The 27,466-nt window shown below is 45.7% G+C and overlaps 1 protein-coding gene across 1 annotated transcript in view; it reads right to left on the bottom strand.

The window, feature by feature from the left end:
* Window positions 1-27,466, bottom strand: part of PRKDC (protein kinase, DNA-activated, catalytic subunit) — a 3,158,350-nt gene that overhangs the window by 2,075,107 nt on the left and 1,055,777 nt on the right. The window contains exon 44 of the mRNA XM_078687323.1: window positions 22,642-22,707. Within this exon, the coding sequence (XP_078543449.1) occupies window positions 22,642-22,707 (66 nt within the window). The remainder of the gene's footprint in view (window positions 1-22,641; window positions 22,708-27,466) is intronic.

Raw genomic sequence — 27,466 nt, 5'->3', positions numbered from 1 at the left:
GCTGATTCCTATGGAGCCTTGGAGAAAGATGCTGCAGGCGACCAGGAAAGAAGTGTGTGCCCCAGGCAGTGTCTCATTTTATTCAGCCCTCCCTGCCCCAATACACTATAGCCTGTCTGGGGTGGTGCTAGCACCTCCCAAGTCAGGAAACCTATTGTCCAAGCCTCCCTCGCTGGAAGGACTCCCAGCAGCAGGAGGTCAGACTTGTGTCTGTGGCAGCAGCATCCATTTTGTGATGCTGAGGCTCTGGTTAACTTTAACCGGGATTAGTAGGAACAACATGTCTTCTCACTCTAGAAGGGTGGAATGCTACCCCCGTCACCAGAACGGGAGAGGGGGTAGTATTCCAAAGCGTATGACACCTTACACGACATGTTTTGATAAAGCCAAGCCCAAGTTAGCATTTAACCGCGAGGTTCATAATGCACTTAAGAGTATATGGTATGGCTATATCATAGAACAGCTATAAGGACATGGTTCCGAAAGCTGTAGACAGGCTCAGCTCATGCTAGAGCACCATCTCACATAAAACCAAGCACTCTGCCTTCAGGATTGTTAAGGCCTGCCATAGGAGTGACTTATAGGTGCATATGTGTCTATATATAATGGTAGGTATAGGAATACTATACCTAAGCAAGGGGTGATTACACGACCTTGCCCCAGCTGAGTGATCAGCCAGTTGTGTCAGTTTGGATGGCCAGCCAGGGGTGGCATAAGATATGCTGCAGCCCCTGGTAGGCCTTGGGTGCACCGATGCCCTGGGTACCTATGGTACACTGTACAGGGACTCACAAGAGTGACCCAAATCCCAATTGGTGATGTACCTAACGTACATGGTGTGAAATTTAGACTGAGAACAGCAGGGCTGTGGGTCTGATTAGCAGGCCCACAGCCACATTAAGTCGAAAACCAGTGTAGCAAAAAGCACAAAATGGGGTGACCATAGGAAAGCAGACCCTACTCTCCTACAAGCATGACCAGACCCTGGTGAATATTTGGATGCCAGCCCTCTGTTCTAGGGAATGTTACAGAGAATAACTACTTAGTCCTATTTGTTTTTTGGTTAAGTTGTATTGTTGTTGCAGACAGTCTAAAGCACAATGTTATCCTATGTTTGGGTATCTGATAGCCACCAAGATTAAAGTCTGAACCTTTTTTAGTGAATCTAAAGCAGCTTTGGGTATTCAGCTATAGGGTGGGGGTGTAACACAAATCTTATAACACTGATTAATATATTGATGCTAAATACACAAGGCTTTAACTCCCCATTGAAAAAGAAGGCATTATTAAAATGGCTAAAATTCAAAGATATTGAACTTTTTGCTGAATACCCATTTACCTTTGGATGATGCTATAGACTATTTGCTATTCTTCCTCTTGAGGTACCAATTACCAAGAATTTAAAAGCTAAAGGTGTGGGGATAATGCTTAGGAAAGGGTTGACATTTACGGCTTACTCCACATATAAGGAGAAGGCGGGTCAGTTTCTTATAGTTTAGTGTCAGGTGTGGGGCAAACTTGTGACTTTGGTTTGCATATATGGTCCCTCAGAGAGGAAGACAATGCTTATCAATGTCTGAGTAAATGGGGGACATTGATTTTATAGAGGGGGATTTTCATATTACAATAGACCCTATTCCAGCCCTCTCAACTGAGCGAAGTGGCGTATCCAGTTTACCCAATACACTAGTAGATGGTTATAGTAACTTAGGGCCTGAGTTATATTTAGGCGGATGGCCCGTTATTCCGCCAGGACAATAGAGAAAATTACCCCATCTCCCTGGTGGAGGGACCGCCAGCCAAATTCATAAAGAACAACCAAGTTGGCGGTCACTTATAAAGCATTGCCAGGAACTACCTTCACTGTTGATGCATTTTTCTGTTTGGTACAGGGCTATGTTAGCGGGACAGAGCACTGTACCAAACAGTTTACTGTTTTTATTTTTTAAAAATCGAGAAACGCAATGCTCTCTTCACCATCGGAGTCATCTCCCATGGTGAATGGAGCATGCAGCAGTTTTCAATGCCCCTTACCGTCTGGCAGTGAAGACATTGAAAACGGACCTGTCAATCTGCCCATCTAAATTAGGTGAGCGGAATGACAGGGTAGCCTCTGATAGCGCTTACTCTGCAGGGTCATTGGAGAAGCTTGGCCACAGTGGAAGTCTCCGCTGTGGCCAAACATCAGGTCCACCCGCATATAAATCTGCCAAGCAGACCACTATGTTGGCGGGGAGGATACTCTTGTCCTTGTGACAGAGTTCCCTTCCTGCCATCATATAAATCGGGCCCTTAGACTTGATTGATATTTGGAGATTTCACCACTCATCTGAGATGAACTAAACATTCTTTTCCAAAGGGCATCCTTCAGGACTGATTTGTTTTACATGCAGAGGGAGTGTTTGTCCATGTTCTCCATGAGTCAGGAGGGGACACAACTGCTGGCTGTTCATGCTCTGTTGTTAATCCAATATTATTTACAGATAATCAAATCGTTTCTGGGGAGAAAGTCTGGTATAAATGACATTACATTCAGGTACCTTGTGGTGAGGGAGAGTACTCAAAAAGCATTACATTATCTTTTCCCGACAAGAATGACAAAGTATCTACATCGCTTTTGGTTAGATGGGACACTGACAAGGCAGTTATGAGGGGACAACTTATGTTATACACAACAAATTTATTTATAGAAGGAATAATACCTGCATGCTAGTACTGGAAAAGGAAATCACTTTTAAGGCGTAACATGAACACACCTGTTCCAGTAATGCTTACAGGGAAATGCTGAAACGAACAGAACTGGAACAGATACTTATGGGAGGGATGGTAGGCAACATGCTGCAAAACAAACAAATGTATTATGAAAAAGACGATAAAGACAGAGGATATTATTCAGATATTCATGATTTTTATTAAACACTCTACTCTGCATAAAGTGTCCCAGATCTAGATAAAAAAAAAGCATTTGAAAGAAATTAAATTTAAAAACATTCTCTTGTCCCCACTAGAAAACTCATTGCACCACACGAAACACTAGAAGTTAGTAATGTTATAATATAGCCTTATAGCCCCCCCTAGAGGGCTATACCGGCTATTAAAGGCCCTCTCCAGCGTTAAAAGCCCCGAGCCGAAGGAGAGGGCCTTTAACAAGGGAGAGGGACTTTAATAGCGGTATAGCCCATCTACGAAGGGCTATAAGGCTATTAGAACATTCTGTCACTAGAGGTCAGAATGTTCTAACAAAAAAAACAAAGCCTTTTGGAAGCGTGAGGGGATTGAAATCCTTTTTGCTGGAGAGGGCCTTTAATAGCCGGTATAGCCCTCTACGGCGGGCTATAAGGCTATAGTAGTGATTCCTGTAGCTCAAATTTTGAACTACATTTTATCGACAGGAGCAGTAACAAGAACGATGATGGAGTACTAAACAGTCCTGATCACCACGCCAAAAAAGATCCCAAGCTATGTATATCTTATAGGCTGATGACTTTACTGAAAATCAATATGAAAATATAAACTAATATCAGGCAAACTTGAGAATATGTGGCCTAGTATTGTTTAGCCCAAACAATCTGGGCTTATAAGAGAAAAGGCCTGGATCTTGACTTGGTGACCGCAAAGACTAATACACAAATGCTCCTTCTCCATTTTGACACAGGGAACATATATGATAGATTAGATTGATAATATATGTTTAAACTATTTGATAAAACTACTGTGGGTCCCAAGACGAACTAATTGAACAAAGCAAATTTTGTGCAATCATGTATGTTGCTAAAAATACATAATGTTTGCAGTGCTAAAACACATTTGGGTAGAAGTACATGTCAGATAGGACCCACTTAACCTACTGTATTTGCGTTGGATCTGGACCTCAGGGGCATAAAATAAATGCCAACCATTGAATTACGGGTATAAGGGTACATAATACCACCTACAAGATTGCTCTATTCGCTGCTCATATTTCATGCTTTATCAAAAACTCTGAAACATTACTCCCGCCCTCATCCAAGAAATAGAAAGATTTTCAGGTGTCCGGTTTTGAGATCAATTATGCTAAATTCATATGGTTGGGGATGCCACACATTTGGAGAAAATTTTTTGAATTTCCAAAATATATTTGAACGGATATTTGAGAGATAAATCAGGTGATGTTGGGGAATCTCACTACCATCATTACCTTGATTTCAGCAGCCTTGCAGCTACGGCTTTTATTTATTTCCCACAGAGGCATTCCACATTGATAAACCCTTTTCTAAATTACTGCTAGCAGCCTTGCTTGATGACCTGAGGTGATCATTACTGGCAATCTTTTATATAATGTAATCGTGTCGGTTACAGTCACTATTACATCACTTATAATATTAGCATCTTGGAAAGATTTTCATTGAACATAAGTAGCTCATACTACAAAAAAAGCTGGAGACCAGTGTTGCATATCAATGTACTATGATACCAGTAAGGTTTCATTTTATAACAAAATTATTTGTTTTGTTTTTTAATTTAGGGATCTTTCTGTATTTTAAGAGAGCATACTTTCACACACAGAAACAAATTATTTTATTTAAAAAAAGTCCTGAGATGTATTATAGAGTACTTATATAATTAGCTTCAGCATACCTCAAGTAAGTGTAAGTTCCTCATGCTAAAATGTTTGCTTTTAGTGCAGGAAACCTTCTTTTAATGTCGCTTCCCCTTGAAAACAATTAGTAGGAAATATTATTAGCCTTACAGTGCTTGTCAACTGCTGTTGCTCTCTAGGTTCCTAATTAGCGTGAGCTGGAGTGGTATCACAAGCTTGCATGCGACAGGGTTCTTCCAGAGCATTAGCAGGGAGGAATAGTCAGAAGGGAAAGGAAGATTATATCCCTTTCTAGACAAACAAATACCACTAAAAACCAATTAAACAGCAGCACAACAGTAAGGAGGATATGATCAATCTATGATAATTTGGATCAAGACACAACTCCCAATTGGGCTTATCTAAAATGCCCAATTGGGCATTTTATTATCTAAAGTGCCGCTCGCAGAAGTTGTTGCTGCCTGCATTGGAGGGTGTGCTTTATCGAGGGACTGCGAGGACCAGCAGCCCACTGCCTAACCAGCTGCAGCCTCTTCCCTCATTGTTTCTGCCCCCCGCCTGGACATAGAAATACTTCTCGCGGCCCCTGCTCTGCGGGTGCCGCTTGCAGAAGTTGTTGCTGCCTGCATTGGAGAGTGTGCTTTATCGAGGGACTGCGAGAACCAGCAGCCCACTGCATAACCAGCTGCAGCCTCTTCCCTCATTGTTTCCGCCCCCGCCAGGACATAGAAATACTTCCCGCGGCCCCCGCTCAGCGGGGGCCCCTCGCAGAAGTTGTTGCTGCCTGCATTGGAGGGGGTGCTTTATCGAGGGACTGCGAGGACCAGCAGCCCACTGCCTAACCAGCTGCAGCCTCTTCCCTCATTGTTTCCGCCCCCTGCCTGTACGGATATATTTGACTCCTCCCACTAGCGACGCAGGATGCGCGCCGGGCGAAGCCCGGGCCAAGGGTGGGCCCGTTTTAGCCCGTTCAAGACCGAGAGAGACCGGACCGGGCCACCCCCCTTGGTTTATATGTCTGAACAGTAGCGCGACTGGGCCCTTTGACCAACTGTGGAACTACTTGCATATCGCAACCAAGCAGAATGGCGGGACGCGAGACCAGGAGAAAAGCAACAACTTCGAGTGGCTATGTAGCAGGTACATTGGACAATTTTATCATTAGAGCCAGCTCGCTACTTTCACATGAAATAACTATAATGGAGCGGCGACTCTCCCAGGAAATTGCCACTGCCAAGAGATCTTCATTGGGCCGCATGGCGGATGCTAGATCACCTGAGAGAGGTCCAGACTTGCTCACCAATGATCCTCCTGAGCGTGGCGATAATCTAATATCTATTGAGCCCCCGCGCTCTAGGAGTAGTCCTACGCTATGTAGAGACCCAACTCTACCAGCTATTCTTGAGTCTAATCTATTGTCTAATACGATTGATAATTCGCCAGTTGATAGCCCTGCAAAGTCAAATACCCGGGAGCTGAGGGGGAATAGGGAGGGGGCTGCTCCGAAAAGGAAACGTGGGGCTCAAACACTCAGTGGGAGGAAGGCTAAACTTGCGAAACACTCTTGCCACTCTGATCCCAAGGGTATGGGCAAGGTTAATGAGGATCCTACAGCCTCTATTGAATCTGCCATCCCCCCAGAAATAAGTCCGCCCGCACCAACTATATGCAACCTAAATACTAGCATAACAACACCGGTTGGGGAAAACTTATCGATTGCAAATATGGAGGCCCTCCTGAAGTCTTTGCTCAACCCACTAGAAACTAGATTAGCACAGATTGAATTACGGCTGTCAAATATAGAAAAAGCCACAATGGTTGCCGTAGACTGTCTGAACAAAGATAGGACTATTCATGCGGGTGGGGAATTGGACATAAATCAGGGGGGTGTGCTAACAGTCAATATCCATCCTCTACCAACTCCACATCCTACAGTGCAGTGCACCCCTGATAGGAACCCTACTCCTGCCAAGGCCCTAACTTTGGCCATAAAACCTAATCAGCATCCTGGCCGAAATGTAGAAGAAGGCTCTATACAAAGTAAGAAATTGACAATAGATCTACCGCCTGATGCAAGTCCCCTTGTAATTGTTCTAGCGGGAGTCCCTGAGTTAGACGTTTCGGCTAGAGAATCATTTGAGTCACTCAAGAACAAAGTTGCTAGCTGGCTGAACAAAAATAGACCTCTCCCTGCTCAAATTTGCAGCGAGATCTTGATGGTGAGAAGGGTGTCATGGGTGGGCCACACTATTAAAAACATTAGCGGTGATTGTGTACTGGTTAACTTCAGGGACCCAAGGACCGTTTCCCACATTTGTGACTGGCCGTACTGTGATGCTGAGACTACCATCCAGTCCCTTCCACTGTCCTCCTTCTAGCCACCTGGCCCTCCGAGCGCTAATTTTGGGACACAGGAGGGTTGGGTGAGAGTGGAAGCTAGAGGGGGGAGTAGGGGGCTAAAGGATAGGTTTCATAATACTCATTTTACCAGTCATTTAATGAACCGCAACCGGTACAGCTGCTTGGACTCGGTCGATTGACTACGGACCAAGCATGCGGGGGCCGGTGGTCCAAGGGCACTGTATGGAGGTAACAACAACCTGACCAAGCCCAGGAGGAGTATTACATCTAGTTGCCTGGCCAGGACTGAAGGTAGTAATCAGGAAGAGAGGAACCATCTAAGCCCATTGGCACGCCCACCTTATGGCACCACTGACCAGTTCAATTCGGCTGCTGGCCTAAACACCCCACCTTTACCGCTGGGCACTTCAAACACTCTGAGCTCTAATGAAATGGGTTTTAGGTCACCTATTGGGGGAACTGTAACTAATGCAAAATCAGGCTCTCTTCTCATATTGTCTTGGAACCTGGCAGGTCTGTGTAATAAAATGTCCTGTCAAGAGTGGGGATCATTCATAGACAAGAACATTGTATGTTTATTGAAGGAAACCTGGGCTAGAGAGGCACAAACACATACTGGTTTTGCATCATTCAGTGTACCGGCAAGGTGGGGGGTGAAGGGACGGCCATCTGGGGGCCTCACCATTTGGGTGGGATCCCATTTGGGATGCAAGGCCAAGTCTCTGAATACACTGTCAGAGGACGTCCAATGCATCCTCCTAGAGTGGTCAAATGTTGTTAAGCTTGCACTGGTTATTGTGTACTCTAAACCTGTTAATGCAACAAGTGAGTCGAGCACCATTGAGGAATTGTCCTCATTCTTAAGTACAATCCCCAGTGGGACTTCGCTCATAGTAGGGGGTGATTTAAATTGTCACTTCGAGCCACTGCCAGGCCTAATGGAAGGTGCAGTGCTGAAAGAAGACGATTACTGGGCAATTCCACCAACAGCAACCCCACCACCTAGGTCATGGACGCCTTTAGCTGTCCAAATCACGGCATTAGCACTTAACCATTCAATCAGGGCTTGTAATGGTCGTGTACACTCCGATCTCCCACCAAAATGTACATTTAACAAGCCGGGACAGGAGTCGCGACTGGATTACATTTGACATTTTCAAAGCTTTATTCGACAGCAGTCATAAAAGCATTTTCACCCTAAAACTATACAATAAATACTAGATCTAAAATACTTACATAAAAAACAAATATTAAACAATTAGTGCTACGAAGTTGATATATGGGTTTAAAAACACTCCTTTACAATCCATAACATTTTTAATAAGACAAGTATTAAACAATTGATGCTGACGAATTTGATAAGTGGATATAAAACATTCCTTTACAATCCATAAAATTTTTTGTAAAAAAAAGAAACCTGGTTATCATAAATCGTTAAGTTGCTTTGCCCAATAGCGTACGTGTGCTGGATTACATATTTGTTAAAACCTGTTCATGGTCCAAGGTTTTGGATTTTAGGGTCATCCCAAGAGTCGAGAGTGATCACAATGCTTTAAATTTGGAAATGTCATACCCTTGCATCTCTAAAGACCACTGTGATGGCAACGATGAATCTGACTCACAGATGACTCTAGCAAATAACAGGCGCCGAGTCAGGTGGGATAAATTAGCTGCACACCCCGAGGAAGTTGCCAAGCTTTATGCTCGGATCGTCCCTATATTTGAAGAGGTTAATGCTCTATCTATGCAACCCCATTCGCCCGACTTACACCAAAAGCTTTAGGCCCTGCACGGGGACCTAACCACCAACCTGGCAGAGGTGTTTAACCCAGTGTACCAAAGCGGAAGACTAGGGGTAATAGACCCTCATGGGTTAATGTCGCCTGTAGGAAGGCGAAGGTAGACTTTCTTTTGTCAGTGAAGCAAAACACCAACAAACCACTAATACAAGCCAGTAGAGCGGAATATAAGCGCTTAATCCGCTGTGCCAAAGTGGAATGGGACCACGATAATTGGGTGAATTTAACTGCCGCCCTAGCAACTAGAGACTCACGTACATTTTGGTCAATTGTGAACACGGGGTCCGAGGAGCCACTATCGGCCATTGAAGTAAATATAGCTGACAATGTGTGGGAGGATCACTTCCGTGCCCTTTATGAAGTGGACAATGCTGAACCTGCTGGGGAGTCAGGGGTGATGCTGTCAAATTTCGCCCCTCAATCTGATGGGGATGACTTTACCAAGGAAGAGGTCTGCCTTGCAATATCCAAACTTGCAGCCGGGAAAGCCCCGGGGTTAGATAAACTCCCGGGCGACCTCTTTAAGCATAAACCTATGGTATGGCCCCATATTTATTAGTTATCTTCAACGCAGTCCTGAGGGGCATGGCGGTACCCTGTACTTGGCTGGGCGCAGAGATCGTCCCCATCTTCAAGAAGGGCTCCCCTCTGCTCCCAGCCAACTACAGGCCTATCATCCTCATCGATGTGCCGCAAAAGATCTTCGCGAGGCTGATATTAGTTCGCCTCCAGGACTGGATTGATGACCATTCAGTCTTGAGTCCCTATCAGGCAGGGTTTAGAAAAAATACATCCACAATGGACCAAATCTTCCGATTGACTCTAATGTTCTGGAAAACTGTCAGGATTGAGGGGGGGGGGGGGGGGGGGGGGGGGGTCTTTATATGGTCTTTGTAGACCTTCGTGCGGCCTTCAACTTGGTCCCCCGAGGGAAACTCTGGTCTGTGCTCTTAGAGCTGGGTATCCCACCCCAACTCCTAAACATACTAATGAGGCTCCATGAGGAGAATTTTGCACGGGTGAGGTGTCGTAAGAACGGTCTGCTGTCATCTAGATTCCCCGTTGACAGGGGGGTGAGACAGGGTCCTAGCACCCACCCTGTTTGCCTTTATGTCAACGGGGTAATCGCCCACTTGAATGGGATATTGAATAGTGACGCCCCAAAGCTGGCAGGCAGCAGAGGGCCTGCAATTATGTTTGCAGACGACACTCTGCTGCTGCCTAAATCCCCAATGGGGATCCAACGTGTGTTGGGTGGTTTGGGGTCATTTTGCGCTGATCGGGGCCTTGAGATAAATGCCCTCGAAACCAAATTTATGATTTTTAACCCCCCTGCAACTACACATCCACACCCTAGCATAGGCTCCAATAGGCTGGAACGGGTTCAGATATTTTTTTTTTTTTTAGAAACCTTTATTTGTATAGAAAGGATATACAAAGCTGGGCCTACAACCAAACTGGCCGGCCACGATACGAGAAAGCAGTCAAGAAATCCAAAATGAAAGTTACAGAAGTAATCGTAAAGGAGCGCGTTCAATACAATCTTAAAAGGGGGAGGAAAGAGGATCTAGACGGCCAGCAAACAGGAGCAAAGAAGGTTAATTTTATAACATAGCAATAAGGAGTATGACAGGCTCAGCTACAACATAGAGGAATCCGGATTCCCTAACAAATCATTGGCAACAGAAAAGCTAAAGGGCAGCAATGCAGGAGTATCAGCACTGTATACATCGGTATAAAAAACAGGTGCGGTGAACACAAATCAATATGCAATTACTAACAACTTTGCACACCCACCACCCAGTAGCACATTGGAAACAGAGCAAAGGGGCCGGAATAGCGACATCACCAAGACTGACCCGTCATACTAACCTTAGGAGAGAAGGAAAAAAGGGGGGGGGGAGGAAGGGGGAAGAAAGAAGAGAGGGAAAGGAAAACACAGATTGAAAGAGAAGAATGCCTCGCCGAAACAAGCGCCCCGTAGCGAGGAACACATAAAAGAGCAGGAATATTAGCAACGAGGAGGGCATGGGAGTCGCAATGGAAAGCAGCAGAACTATAAAAAGAAGAACAGCGACGTTACAGACCCCACCCCAATAATACCACGGAAGGCAAGGACAGACGTGGCACTCCAATAAAGGGACACAAAAGGGCCATAGAACTGAGGAAAATAAAACATCAAAGAAGACCCAACCCACCCATCCCGCCCAGCACCCCTGCAGAAGGCTACGGCCTACCCTCCAAACAGCGCGCCTGTCGCCCTAAACCAGAACCCGAAATGTAGTAGAGACAAGAGAGAAGAGGAATAAAGAGACAAAAAGAAGAACATGAAAACAAAAATAATAAATGGGAGGGAGGAGCAAAAGGGCAGAATTAAATACGGTCGGCCACAGCCCTCCGCCCAACCATACAATCATATTACGTGTGAACCAGAACGACACGACTTCGAGCGCCATAGAACTTACAGGGGGGTCTCCCACAGCACTTTGAATATGAGCAACTGCGCCACGAATCCGTACACCAGTAAACCACCGGGAGCCGTGCATCTCACCCCAGTCCTTTCCTAACCACAATTACCACCCACCACATGACAGTGTGAAGTGAGCAACACGATGCGAGGCAAGCACACAAATGAAAATAATTACGATAAAGACGGAGACCAGGGAGGTCAATCTGCAGGCAAGTGAACAAAAGTTCAAATAGGCAGTTCAAATGTCTCAGCAATAGCAACAAGGGCAGTAAAAGACAGGAGTTCAGTCTCGCCGTTCGAAGAAGCGGGGGTTTCCCAGCAAAATAGAAACACGACCTCACCAAGGCAAAAACACGCTGCAGTTCACCATTTTTCTCAGGCACCCGGGGAGGATCGGGCCCCCGCACGACATCCAAGTCCCCAAACTCCAAACATCGAAGAGCAGGAGGTTCCAAAGCCACCGGCCTGCAGACCCGTCTATGAACAGCGGCAGCATCTCTCATAGCGACCGAGGGGGGCGAGGCAGTGGCATCACTGAGACAAGAGGGGACCATGAAGAAGCGTCCACCTAAGATGGCGGCGGATCGCAACGAGTCTCCAGGAGCATCGGGGGCCAAGGCCGCATGCCAGGATCGCAGGGCATCAAGAACGTCTCCAATCGTGGGCTCGTGCTCACATGTCCATGCCCCCGTGCAGTCCAGCAACCCAAGACCGCCATCACGAGGAAATCCACAGCCCAAGTCGTCGGCAGCCATTTTGTAAGTTCAGCCTCTTCACCCCCCTCCGCGACTCCCGGGACAGTTCACAGATGCGGGCCTTTACAGATATCCAGGGGGTCCCAGCAATGGCTGCCTCGGTGCAGAAAGGAGAGCCGCCCAAGGCGGGGGGCCGCCTGTATTATCGCTGGCGCTCCTCACAGACAGAGCCCGAGCGCGAGGGTCCAGGGTCGATGGACGGAGCAGCGGCGGGGGGACCCCTTCACACGATCAATCCACGGAGCACCGCGCCCCGCACCAGCCTCACGGCCGCCAAGGCAGGCCCGGATCAGGGTCACCGGGATGTTCACACAATGGCTCTCGCCAGCGGCTCAGTCCCTCGGCCGGGGCCGACGGTCACCACAACGCCAGGCCGGATCCAATAGGCGAGGCCCCGGTCTCAGCACCACGAAGGCCCGGGTCCCTTCGGGGGGCACAACTTCGGAACCGCAGCACGCCGGAGCCTCCAGTTCAAACGGTGAGTAAGAACGAAATGTTGCGTTTCTATTTCTTCGAAGATATGTCGTCTCTGGGCAGGATATGCAGCAGGATATGCGAGTCAGGCCAGAGGGCTGACGGAGCCGAGCTACAAGGCGACCATTACGCTCGCGAGCTTGGCTCCTCCCCCCCGGGTTCAGATTTTTGAATATTTGGGGGTGGGGGTGACAATAAACGAAAATATGACCTGGGCACCCCACCAAATCAAATGCCAACTGAAATTGGCCCAATTAGCTGGGGGCATTCTTAAGCTCTCTAATAAATCCACTATTAAACCTGTTGGCCCACCTATGGAGATATACAAAATGCAGGCGAGGGGGGCAGTCACCTACGGCGGCGAACACTGGGGCTACTTGTGTGGACCGGAGATTGTTGCCACTGAAAACAAATTCCTCAGACAGTTGTTATCCCTCCTCTCCAGCACTCCACTGTTACCGCTGAGGCTGGATATGGGCCTCAGACCAATCGACAAGGACCTGGGACTCAAGCCGTTAGCCTTCTGGCGGAGGCTTTGCAGTACACCGGAGCTCTCCTATTATAGGCAGGAACTCTCAGAAATTCTAAGCCTACCAAATCCTGGGAAAATACCATGGCTTAGGTACATAAAAACTGAATGTGGGAAGCTGGGAGTTCTACACTGTTGTGGTCGGATCCGGAGACTACCTGTAATATGGTCTCACGCAAGCATCTGGCAAGATTATTTTACGAAAACAAATTAACTGCTTCTATACACGAGCCACAAATCGGCACCCTCACTGTATCTTTTTTAAATGTCAAAGATTATTATTATTTTGAATGTGTCCTGGATGATATTTTTCCTATTTTAACTAGAAAATTGTATCTACAATGGAGATATGGGACCTTACCAACTAGAGCCTTTACCAGCAAATGGTGCCTTTCTTCGCCTAAAAACTGCCCTGGCTGTAACTACGATCTTGAAAATGACCTGCATATTCTGTTTTTTTGTACTGCGTACCAAAAGACAAGAAGGTATTGGCTCATACTTCTCTGCAAAAATCTGGGCTTAACTCACTGTATGCAGGCCTATAGAATTCTTAAAACAGAACTAACTGCTCCGATAGTGTTTGCAGTAGCAAAATTCTTGACAGCAATGTGGCACAAGCGTAGGTTTCTGATTAACACTGTTTAAATTTATCTGCACAAGCACTTTGTAATTGATTGCTTTGGAAGAAATTATGGATGTACAGTAATCGTTAGGCTTTTTAAGCACTAATTTGAATTTTTTACTGTTGTAAATTTGCTAGTGTTTACCGATTTTTTTTTATCATCCTTGTACATTGTATCTTTTAATGAATGTTTTGGACATCTTTTATGGCAAAAATTTGCCGAAATAAAGATTTATGAATGAAAAAAAAAAATTCAATGACCGTTTCATCAAAGAATGGATGACAGGGCTTACCCAAAACCCTTCTCCATGTATAATGTTATTAAGTAATCAAATAAACGTTTATAAACAGCTAAATTTGCCACTCGCACACCTTAACAAGCATTTGAAATGCAATAGGTCTCGCATATACGCAAGATCCATTGCATTGCAAATTGTGGCATCACGGACAATGGGAGGAAGGGCGGGTGGTTGGGGGTAGAAGGCACGACAACAGGAGGGGGGGAGAGTAAAGAAGGCACCAAAGCATGTCGTGCCTGCAGTAGGAGAACCTCATTAAAGAAAATAGTGCTCATAGTCTAAATAACGCGTACAGTGTAACAACCGAAGTAAAGGGGCCAGTCGCCAGGGAGGAGGCAAATGAAGAGGAGGCTGTACTAAGGAGGGACTAACCTGTCTATGGATGAATCAGAAGCCAGCATTTAGGACGGACAATAACACAAGCCAATGGCAAATATGGGCAGAGAATGGGCCGGCTTCAATTCACTACTCCTCTACAATAAGTCTCGCAGAACAGCGCATGCGCACTGGCTCGACCTAAAAAAATGAGGCTGCAACCAATATTACACTAACATCTGTAGGAAACAGCACCACACTGAAAGACACAAGAGGAAGTTACCAATTCCATATTAAAAATAATGTGTAAACAATATGTGAAAAAAAATAAAAAAATTGCACAGTAAAACACACAGATCGTTACCAACACCACACTGAAACACACAGCGCACATACATGATAAAGCATCAAACATGATGATGGAGTAAACATTACTACAGTGAAATACAGAGGTAGTAAACAACATTAATTGAAACATTAACGCCAGAACTATCAACAGAACCACAGTAAAACTGAGGCAGAAACAACCTAGAACACAATGAAAAACAGAAACCAGCAACAGAAGCAAACACCAACATCTTAAAACACCAATTTATTGTAAAGCGATCCGATATCCTTCAGGATCCTGTTCGCGCTATATAAAACTTTATAAATAAATAAATAAAATAAATAAATAATGTCACATACAATACCACAAAATTAATGAAACACAGGGATGAAGTAAACACCAAACTGACACACGCAGTTACCAACAACATTTTGAAACCTGTAGAGGGATTATCAAAAGCAGAAACGCAAAAAGAAAGTAAACAATAACCATGGTAAATTAAAGAGAGGTGTTAAACAATGCTAATGGAAGCAAGCAGAGGGAGTAATGCATACCATACTGAAACACGGGCAACAAACAATACAAATTGAAATACTCAGAAAAACACTGAAAGAGGGTGAACAATGTCCTAAGAAACAAGCATTTGCAATGCAATAGGTCTCGCAGCATTAAAGTTTGAGTTATTGACATTGTATATGACAATATGTTACATGAAAATTTTTACTGTGTCTCCATGTCTCTTGTATTTGCTCTCATGCTTCTTGCAATACACACGACAAAGAAAACCTTAAGCCTTTTTATTACAACTATAGTTCTCGCAGTGAGAACGCGCTTTGCGCGCTTTTCGCAGACTCGACCTAAAAAGCATAGACATATCAGACAAGTTGCTGCACTCCCTTAACTTTAGAGCATCAAGTCTTTTCTTCTACACATGCAAAAGGTCACTCAACTGATCTATTTTTTTTTTCCACAACAAATTTTATTATTCATTGATCAGGCAGAGGCATAAATGCAGCGTTCTACAGTCAGGAGATCACTGCTCAGTAGCAATACACGGTTCAATATCTTGAAAGCCCAATCAATAAAACAAACCACCCCCCCACCTCCTCCCTCCACCCACAACCACCCAACAGCCCCACTACCCACCCTTTATCCCACCCTAACCCATTGCACGTGATCACAACAAGCCTCCTGTAGGTATCAAAACTAAGCCCGGCGCCATGCATCGCTCTAGGCCTGGAGTCCTGCATCTAGAGTAGGATCGTCATCAGGATCAACTGGAGGCTCCAGAGTCAGCCCCCTATACTCAGCCCAACGCTTCCAGATTCTGTAATGTTTCCGAGGGCATCCCCTGGCCTCAAACACCGGGCGCTCCAACCCCATAAAATAGTCCAGTCCAGCCTTCCACGCATTCAGGGGGGGAGCGCGTTCATTCTTCCATGCCCGTGCCAGGTCCTGTTTGGCCACCACCAAGCCCAAGAACAAAAGGTGACGCTTGTAAGCATTACCGCCCACACCCTCCAGCACATGTAGAAGGCAATCCCCGGGTCCTGGCTGGGGGCAGAGATTGTTCCAATCCATAAGAAGGGATCCACTCTGCTCCCTGCCAACTACAGGCCTATTAGCCTAATAGATGTACCCCAAAAGCTCTTTGCGCGCCTTATCCTTAACCATCTCCTAGACTGGGTGGAGGACAATGACATCATGAGCCCCCTCCAGGCTGGCTTCAGAAAGAACACGTCGACCATGGACCAAATCTTCCGCCTCCTTCTCCTATATTGGAAGACGGTAACGTTAGAGGGAGGAAGACTGTACATGGTCTTCGTGGACCTGAGGTCAGCCTTTGACCTAGTCCCCAGAGGGAAACTATGGGAGGTTTTGCAAAAGCTAGGAGTACCCCCCCACCTCCTTAGTATCATCATCAGGTTGCATGAGAACAACTATGCACAAGTAAGGTGTGGGAGGGATGGTAAGCTCTCGGGCAAATTCCCGGTCCGTCGAGGCGTCAGACAGGGCTGTGTCCTGGCCCCGACCCTGTTCTGTCTCTATATTAACAGCGTCATTCAACATCTTGACGCTGTTAAGGACAATGATGCCCCGCTTTTGGCAGGCAGGAGGGTCCCGGCAATAATGTTTGCTGACGATACCCTCCTGCTTTCCAAATCCCCCATGGGGATTCAGAGGATTGTGAACGGTTTTGGCCTTTTCTGTCGCCAACATGGGTTGGAGGTGAACACGGAAAAAACTAAGTTTATGATCTTCAACCCCCCTGCCAAAGCTAGACCCAATCCTAAACTGGGGGAAACTAGTCTTGAGAGGGTTTCGACCTTTATATATTTGGGGGTAACACTTCAAGAAAATTTATCATGGGACTGCCAGGTAGCGAGATCTAGGCTGAAACTTTCCCAGCTATCGGGCGCACTCTTGAAGGTGGCTAACAAGTCCACCTTTAAGCCTGTAAGCCCGGCCCTGGAAACATACAGGTCCCAAGCGAAGGCAGCATCCATGTATGGTAGTGAGTTGTGGGGACATAAAGCAGGGAAGGTTCTGGCAGGTGTGGAAAATAGTTTTCTGAGACGCCTACTTGCTCTCCCGCAAGGTACGCCACTCCTCCCCCTAAGACTAGACTTGGGCCTTCCCTCTATTGCTGAGGATCTTCTGTCGAAACCCGTGAAGTTTTGGCACCGGATATGGACCACCGAGGAACTGTATCATTATAGACAGGACCTTATTCATGTTATGAGGTTGAATGCCAACTGCAAAATTCCCTGGCTGGCATTTATCAAGTCGGAACTGTTTAGCCTGAACTTGCCAGACTTATGGGATGACCCAGCTCAGGGCTGTCAAAGGATTACGCGTAAAACTCTTGCCCAGCTGTACAAGAACAAAAACCTGGTTGATATGGATAATGCTCATAATAGTGGCACCCTGACGGGACGTTTTATGGAATCCAAAAATTCTTATGTGTTTGAACCTTTTATGGATTTTATTTTTCCTCTCCTGGCGAGGAAACTGTTCTTGCAATGGAGGTTTGGTACACTCCCTACCAAAGTATTCACTTACAAATGGTCCATAGGGGGTGACAAACTCTGTCCATGCTGTAAAGCCCATGATGAAGATGATCTACACATAATGTTTGGTTGCCACGCTTACCAGAGCCCGAGGAGGCGTTGGATAGCACCTTTGTGTCGGAACCTGGGCTTCAGGAAGTACCTACAGGCCTATAGGGTCATGAAAACCAACACTCTGGGCCATATTGTCTTTGCTGTTTCAAAATTTCTAATGGCAGCATGGATAATAAGGAAGAAAATGTCCTCTTGAACTTGTACTACCTTGTATCCCTTACCCCATGCAGGTCCAGTAGAATCTTTTATATGTAAATACTGTGTTTTAAATATATGTATTGTATTTTATTGCATCTTTTATGGCCTATGTGGCCGAAATAAAGAATTTTTGGAATTGGAATTGGAACATGTAGAAGGCCCAAGCGAGGGGTACGGGGAAGATCCCAGCCAAGCACCTCCGACAGACAGCTCCACACACCATTCCAGAACCTAGTCAGAGCATCACACGACTATACAGTATGCAGCAGGGTACCTCTCTTGGCTCCACAGCGGAGGCACTGCGGGGACCCAATCAGACCCGCCCTCCACAGTCGCTCCCGTGTATAGTAAACTCTATGTAGATATTTGAATTGGATCAATCGGAGTCGTACCGCAATAGCAGTTCCACGCGGGGACTCCAGTGCTTCTCTCCAATCGTCCTCATCCAGGGGACCGACATCCCCTTCCCAGCACCCTTTAACGACAGCAGGGAGGGGGAGCAGTGAGTCACTAGCGTTTGATAGATACGGGACACCTTTTTATCTCCAAGGTCCCCCATGAATATCTTCGCTTCTACAGGGCTGAACTCCGGCAGCGTCTCCAATCCCACGATGCTAGGGGCGAGCGCGTGACGGAACTGTAGATACCTAAAAAATTGGGTCTTGGGCATGTGGAACTCGTCTCTCAACTCCTGGAATGATTTAAGGGTTACACCGGACATAACGTCTCCAAGCGATGAGATCCCGATGGAATCCCATCCTCTAAAGCCCGGCAGCGAGGCCAGCGTGGGGAGCCGTCCGTTATGCCACAACGGTGTCTCCGCCGTTAACCGACCCCACCAGCCCATGCGACGCAGCACCCGCCTCCAAACCATAAAAACCACTCGCGTGGCACATGGCAACCGCCTCCAGAGTCCAGCCGAGTACAGGATGGTATATACCATGTTGTCTCCCATGAGCAAGCGCTTCAAAGCATACGCCGGGTACAACTGATCTATTTTTAACTATGAACTTGACCCTTCTATTTTGAGAACCAATCAATATGGTGTAGTCTTGCCACAATGGTTCGCATTCAAAATAAGACAATAGGAAAGAAGCCCCACTCACCAGAGTAATGCACTGAATAGGGTGTTCATGGTCTACAATCACAGACATTTTCCTGAGCAGAAATAAAAGTAGCCCTTGTAGGAACTTGCCTGCCTGTAAGCAACAGCAGAAAGGATGCAATCCAACTGGCAACTCAGTTTCGCTGCTGGGTAAATAATGCATGAAACCTAATTTCCTATTTAAAATCTAAAAGCAATAAAAAGCGAATTCCATCAGTTCCATGGTATTTTTGTAAATTGGCAACAGCTGACAGAGTCCAAAATGTACAAACAAAAATAGAGAAAGTAATGCTCAGTGAAAGAAACGTTTGTGTTAAAAAAAGGAGCTAAAAATGATTAAAACTCACACAAATTAGCTTTAAAACTATTTGACCAATAGGATTTTAGCTGCGCATAATTCAAAAAAAATAATACAAAGAATATCCTCTCCCACATTCAGGTGAAGAGAACTCCCTGGCTCAGCAAAGCTATTTGAATCCTTCTCATCCTTTTATGATAAAATTAAATTAGTCAACATTTTAAACTGGTAGGAACTGACGAAAATGTATATCAAGATTCTCAGCCTAACCTGGTATCCAGGTTATTCGGTTTAGAAATGTTTATGGTCAATTTGGAAAAAGCCTTAATTCCATCAATAAGATATGGGGCAACCTTGAACCAAGTTCAGTTTATGTTTCCACCTGGTGGCTGATGATTTGGCACATACAAGGACAGATGCACGCAATCTGTCAAATAACTATGCAACATGTCAACAATCATGGAAAAAAAGGTACAAACATTCTGCATTTTCGAAAAGACATCCCCAGACCCTGGTGAACTGTGCCACTACAGGTCCACTTCAGGTCTGCGTTTTCCAGCAAAAGTGCTGGAGAGAGAAATTGACAGACAACGGAAATGGCATATTGAAGCTAACAACTTACTGGATAAAACGGAAGTTGGTTTCACGCCAATACATTGCACAGAGGCTGCTTTGGTGGCAGCACATTACAAGATCAGACAGCTTTTGGACGAGGGTCATAGGGCATCACTGCTACTATTTGATCTCCATGTTGCATTACACGCTGTTTTGCATCCTGTTCGGACAGGCAGATAAAAAACAATGGATGCACAAGAAAGACCCTGGGAATTGATTTTTAATTTTTATCCAACCACACTCAAATAAATGTTGGGATGTCCTCCTTCATCCCAAAACAAGGTTTGCCACGTGGGATACTGGGCACCATTTCGAGCAAACCCTCACCGGTTTAATCTGTAAATTTCACCCTTGGCAAAACTAACAGAGCTTTGGGTTGCCCTTTATGTCATATGCAAAATACCCAAACTGTAGTGTCTGTGGTGGATGAGACAAAGGCGACTGCTAACTTCTATGATTGTGGTACGGTGGCTCTAACAGTGGATGTGTACCAATGCAATGGAACTGAACAGGGGCAAGACTGAATTTTTGTGTTTAGACCCCTCTACGTTACCAGTGCACGTAAATAGTTGGCAGTAGATTTAGGAGAGCATCCCGTCCTGGCTCCAGCAGCAAAATAATTAGGTTTCATCATTGACAATGAGCTAAACCAGAACAAACAAGTAAATATGATCTCAGTCTCCTGTATCGTAGGATGCTGCACAAAGTGCTTCTTAGGCAGGCAGACACAAACCAATAGTCCAGGCAATGATTTTATCACTCCTGGACTACTGCAATACATTCTATGTAGTACTCCTAGAAAAAAGCTATTGCAGGATTACAGAGCGTATTAAACTGGGCACTGGGCAGCGAGACTACTAACTGGAATTAAGCAACATAATTCAGTCTCCTCTGCCTTAAAAACTACATACATTGGTTACATATAAAAACAAAAGTACTTTTAAGATGCCTGTCTGGCTCACAGAAGCTTTACTAAATTTGGCATGCGATTCTCTCAGAGAAGCGGAGTACTAACCAAGTCGATCTTTACAATATACGGAAGCCCTTTTCTTGACAGCCCTTAGAATCAAATTCAATTGAATTGAAGGGGCAAGAGATTTTTCCCTTTCCCTTCCCCAAAGTTGTGGATTACTTTTCCCAGCATCTTGGAGCTAAAACCAGCTACTGGAGATATGGAAGGGACCTGGAAACCCGTTTCAACAAATATAAGCTATGCCAGTTGTCGGCTCCATGACACCCTTATAGAGTGACAGCTGCACACTATTAATCCATTTCAATATCATTTGGTTATTTCCTGCTGGAAAACAAGAGAGGTGTTTTCCTCTCCATTGTAGCCTCTTTTTTTCGGCTCGTAAAAACTTGTTCTAAGCACCTCCCACAACGAACTCCAATTGCTGTACCAATGCCGCTCATCTTAATATGGGACAACCATAAGACACTGTCTAATCTAAACCCGAATAAGCAAACAATGTACATTGTGACGTAAATTTAAAAATACAAGAAGTGGGTGAGAGGGACCAGTGTACAATACCTTTGGATCGATTTGGTGCTATATAAAGCTGCAACAAATAAAAAACCAGTCATGTTGGCTGCTCCGGTCCTCCGCTCGGGATCCCACTTGCCAGCCGCTTCTCTGGGTCCGCGCGAGCGCGCCGCGTGTTGTCGTGGCTACGGGCACGTGACCAGCGAAACCGAAAGCAGCCCGGGCTTACAGTGAGAGGGCGGGGGCTGCCCACGCATGCGCGCTCCGAGCCCCGGCGCCAAAGCGGAGTGCGGCATCTGAAGTCCCGGGTCCCAGGAGGGGGCCGGGTGAAGACCAGCGCTGGGGACACAGAACACGCCGAAAGAGCCCGGTGAGGAGGGGGGTCAGTGCCTCTGTCTGTGTGTGTGTGTGTGTGTGTGCGTGCGTCTGTCTGTCTGTCTGTCTGTCTGTGTGTGTGTGTGTGCGCGTCTGTCTGTCTGCGTGTGTGTGTGTTGTGTGTGTGTGTGTGTGTGTGTGTGCGTCTGTCTGTCTGTCTGTCTGTCTGTGTGTTGTGTGTGCCTGCGTGTGTGCCTGCGTGTGTGCCTGCCTGCGTGTGCATGTGTTGTGAACAGCCTGCCGGAATCGGAGCGCGTGTTCACGCGCGCGACCTGATCCGATTCCGGCAGGCTGCGTGCCAGTCTCTTGTCTCCTCGGGGTAGTCCTTGAAAGCGGAAAGGACTGAAATGATTCCAATAGTCTCGCTTTGCGACAGCAGGGGCTTCGCCCCTGCAAATCCAGGCGTGAGACCTAAAAAGGGGAAGCTAAAGCGGAATAAAAAAAATTACAGTTTCTAATTCCAATGGTGCAAAACAAGGGAAACTGACAAAGTTACTGCTTGCTAGTAGTAGAATACTTGTGGCTATTACAGTAACATCTGTAGAATAGTTGTAGGCAGGTCTGTTCCAATATATACCCGAGATTGTGGATCAACGAGAAAAGCACTGTCTACAGTGCACTAGTTCATATAACTCGACCACAGATGAAAAAATAATGAAGTCCACAAAATATGTTCCCAGGGACAAGACTTTGTAATCAGGGAATCAAATGTCATGAAAGAAAAAAAATACCTCATGGGAAAATGTGAAGGGGTCTTGAATCCATTGTAAAGCCAAAAGTGGTAGGAATAACTCAAGAGCAATACCGGCACACACTAAAAAGAAACTTAAAACAACGAATTTAACTACAAATAGGTTGGCATTTGAGTGACTACACATAGGTAAGCAGATATTAAAAATGTCTGTACTCACTTCGACCTCCACAGGAAAGGTGTAGCAGTGACGTAGGTCTATTAGGTTTTCAAAAATAAACAAGCTCTGCAAAAAAACACATTTAATATGATTACATATGTAAAACATTTCAATATTTTTATTTATTAGGCTGAACTTACAAAATAGTGCTTAAGGGTACTATGTTCGCCTTTATAAACCTCGAGGAATTAAGAGACCTAGGGGTCAGGACATATTTGTTAACTAATATCTCACAACATATTTCTGGACCGAATAATGCAAATAATGCTGGGCACAACTTCAGTTTTATAGGCCACTATCCTGCTCATTGGGTTACTATTTCACGGCCAGTAACCTTCCTGTATACTTCCTATCACTTTCAGTAATCTTCGGCATTTCATAATACATTAACTTTCTAATGCATCACTGTACCAGGGACCACTCAGTCCATTTTAGGTAGTTTGTTATGTTCTAAAGTGCTTAAATGAAAGGGACTTTCAATCAAGAGCATAAGTTGAAGTGTAGCTTATTCATTATACTCATCAGAGCGGCTGTAGGGTACAAAGCTCCATTCCAATCGACTTCAGGTCTAAAACATAAAATTCCAAACAAATAAGTTAATTGCCTTCTAGTGGATACTCTATTCAAGCTAAGATTGCTAATCTTAGAATATGCCTCAGGTACCAGACTGGTTCGGAAGAACTTTGCAGCAGTGCTACAATGTACCTCTATTTAGCATTACTCAGGTCTGTGATGGCTCCATACGGCTCCTGACTTGAGGGACTGTAGCAACATATAATCGCCACCACTGCATACTGACATCAGTTTCTTGTGTTTTCACTTTTTGCATACTCAGACCCGGAGTGTAGACAACTGTGTGCCGAGAACATATTGGGAACTTTTTAGATATTAAAAAAAGGCCACTTCACAAAACCACTTAAGTGGGAAGACAGTGATAAATCTGCAGTTAAATAGAGAATCTACCAGAAAGAGCCATGACCGAAACTAAGTAGCTTGTTCTTGATAGATATGTCTAACAGCAGATTCTTCACCTTAGAATAGATAGGAAAGCAGTACCTCCCCAAGGTCGAGAATCTCTGGTGTGGGCTCAGACCATAAAGTCTTGCAGGATCGAGAGGGAAAAAAGTACAATTTCTGCCAGACCTGGTTGTCAAGAGGCAATAATGCTTCGTGAGCTCACATTGCAGCCTGGCAGCTAAAGAACAGGCACAAGTCATGCCAACACAGTGGTAGCCCTGGTGAAATGGACCCCAGACCTTCTAGGGGCTGTTATTGGTCAATGCGTAGCAGAGCTTAATGCGTAGCAGAGCTTAATGCAGCAGACCATTCCAACTCAACTTTTGCACAGCTTTCCCCCTTTCTTTGCTACAGAAAACACCATAAAACGTTGATTGTCCACTCAGTGTTCATCAGTACAATCTAAGTAAAAGCTTAAATCTTTCAAGGGGCGAGGGGAAACAACATTGGTAGAGTGATGGATAACCCAATAGTGGAAGGGAGTCACACCTTTAGGTAAGAAGGCCACCCGAGTCCTCAGGGGCAATTTATTAGAAAAAACAGGAGTGTATGGCTGTTGCACCGGTATTGCTTACAGTTCACTCATACAATGAGCTGACATAATTGCAATGACCAAGACAGTCTTCAAAGTGAGGACATGCTGAAAGCAGTTATGCATAGGCTCGAAAGGTGTGCACACGAGGAATGCTAAGAACATGTTACTGTCCAACTGTGATTTCCAAAACGACTTGGAAGGGAATATGTGTCAAAGCTTTAATTAATCTCAATACAACAGGTAACTTGAATTAGGACGGTTGATTTAGCAACATAGAAAGGCCAAAAGGGCCAAATAAATACCCTTTTACAGTGTTCACTAGAAGGCTTTAAGGACTAAAGAAAAACAAAAGGATTAACACCAGCTTGGCCTTTAAGGGGGTGAGTGGTATGGGCACAACAACAGGCTACAAATTTTCCCTAGTGCAATATATAAATGGATTTCATGGAAGGGAGTCTGGCAGCGAGGGTGACATCTACCACCTCAGGAGACAGATCAAAAGCAGCTACTTGCCGCCACTCAATCTCCATGCACAGAGATGTACCTTTGGTATATTTGCGTGGAGCACCCTGCATTGCTGCTAAGACAGGAAGCCCTCCTGAAGTGGTAGCCTGATTGGAGGACAGATATTCATGCTCAGTTGTTCCAGATACCACACTCTCCTGGGCCAATCCACAGCCACAGGTTCATGATTATCGTCAGAACTCGAGGTAGGAGAGGTAGTGCTCAGAAAGTGTACAGTAGTCCCATGTTCAATTCCAGCCAGAAAGCATTTCAGAAATTCCAACACACAAAATTGTTTGCACTGCACATTTTTGACATAACAAAAAGATCTAGCCAGGGTTACCCAGTTGTGGAGGACGCCATACACAAACTTGGGAAGAAGATGTCATTTCTGATCTGCCAGACAACATCTGCTCCTTCACCCAGAGACCCTGATAGGTGGTTGGTGACCAGAAAGATGCTCTGGTGGTCTAGTCACCTTTAGAGACACAAATCCTCCTTGTAAACGATCCAGGACTCCACTCCATCCTGCTTTTTAGAGAATCTCATGGCAATGGTGTTCTACGTGAGAGCATGGACAGGTCTACCCTTGATGCACAACAGGAAGGCATTTGGGCCAGATGCAAGGTCCCTAGTTCCAGTAGGTTGATGTGGAGCCAGCCCATACCTAAAGACCCGACTCTGATCTACACCTCTCCTAAGTGACCCCCCCCAAACCCAGCAGCGGTGTATCTGTCACCACTGTCAGCTCTGGATGGAGAGGGAAAGGCATACCTCTTATAGCAGGATGGAAAGATGCTCTGCTGAAATTCGTTCTGGTGTTGGAGGGATAATGAGTGAGAAGGGGAAAAAAAGGTAGGGCGTAGGCTGTTAGATCAATGTACAAGACCTAAATGTCGTACAAGATGGATCGCCAATCCGGGAGGAAGCACTGCATCCTGCTACCCCACTGGCTGGGCATGCGCCACTGAGGGCAAATGATGCAGCAGATAGACTGGTGCCCAGGCCACGTATTGCCTTCCAGATCCACAGCCCTGAAAGGGCTGCGATGTCTGCTACATCACCGGCTGGGAAGGTTGCCTCTACCTATATGCTAGCCCTGTGGAATAGCCCTAAGTTTCTAGAACTGGTGTGTAAATAGTTTGGCTGGGGTCAACAGCTCCCAAAGAAAGCACTGTAGCTCAGCTATCTTTAAAGCATTCCAAAGCAGAGTCTGCCCTCTCTGAATAGATGAGACCTATCAATGGGCTTGTTCATTAGTGGAGCTAGTACATCGCTGGAGAATCTACTAGACCTCATCCAGGAATGTCTATGAAGGAAACAATGGACATGACTGCTCTACCAATGTAGTCTGTTGTATCCAAACCAGCGCAAATAACATACTTGGCCAAGTCCTGAGGTTCTGTATCATCTGAGCCAGAGAGGCCCTAAGACTGCCAGCAAGATCTTGCTGACCATGTTCCAAAGGGCACCTGTGTATCGAACAGAAAGGCTGCATTTACAGATTGCTGCGCTAAGCGGACAGAGCAAAATATGTTTGCTAAAGACATCAATCTTTTGGATTCTCTATCCGGATGATTGGCTGGAAATGAGTTAGGGTTCACCTTATCGGTCAAAGCCGGTACAATCATAGTCTCCAAAGTAGGGTACCTGGAATGAAAGTACAGATCACTAGGCGCCAGTCTATGACAGCAGGGTTCACCATATTGGTCAAAGCCTGTACAATCAGGGTGTCCAAAGTGGGGTACTTGGTAAGAAAACCAAGATCACCAGGCGCCGGTCTATGACAGCACACAGGCAACCAAGAACATGGTTTTGATCAACCAGCCATCAAGGTTATTTGTGAAGATCTCATTAAGGGGGAAAGGGCTCAGCTGTTGCAGGCCCAAGCGCTAAAGTTTTTTCAAAACTTTTTTTTAATTCTATTGGAGGGCAGCTAAAATTGTAATACCTCAGCTGCCCTTCAAACCACCACTTCTATGAAGCACTTTCTTCCTTTGATGGGTCATGTGGCGAGAGAAGCTCTGTCTCAGGGCAGGTATCAAGCCCACTGATATTTTGTACATCAATGTCCAAGTCATTACTGGTGTAATGAGGAGGGAGCAAGCTATCCTCCTCACCATCATCATCAACCTCAATGGCCTGGGGTGCACCCTGATCTGGCACGGGATCATGGATTCAAAACAACAATGAAGCCTCTCCTGATAGCTGTGATGCAGTAGAGGCACTTGGTTAGTATCAGGGTGCATGACAACAGGTTGTGCTTTAGTAATCTTGCATCTCTTGAGTTCGATCTGAAGGTAATTTGGGACAGGATATGGCTTTCAGCACCAGATCATGTGCTGGTGGCGCTGGCACCAGAATCTGAGTGGCCGGAGCCAGCGTGGGTCATAGGGCCAGGGTGGAAGTCTGTACCAGAATTGGTATGGGCTTGGTACCAGATCCTGAGGGAAAATATTGCATTGGGGAGGAACCTGTCAGTGAGAACGCAACTAGAGGCCCAAGTGGTTTTAAGTCGCCCTCACAGCCTATCTCTCGAGTCAGATGTATGGGATGGGTCCAAGTCCCTAGATGGTCCCTCAAAAGATATCAGCCCGTTAGAATCTTGAGGTCCAGCTCCAAGCTTCTTCTTACCTCACTACGGGTCCGCACTGTACGAAATGGGTGTCGATCTTCCTCATTTCTCGCCCCTTATCTCTGGAATAAGCTACCGTTCCAACTTTCGTCCATTTCAGATAACCAGCGCTTTCACAGAGAATTGAAAACATG

Source organism: Lissotriton helveticus, chromosome 4_1 (assembly GCF_964261635.1).
Source record: "Lissotriton helveticus chromosome 4_1, aLisHel1.1, whole genome shotgun sequence".
NCBI lineage: Eukaryota > Metazoa > Chordata > Amphibia > Caudata > Salamandridae > Lissotriton > Lissotriton helveticus.
The sequence above is the reverse complement of the archived record's forward strand: the minus strand, read 5'-3'. Positions and strand labels throughout refer to the sequence as shown.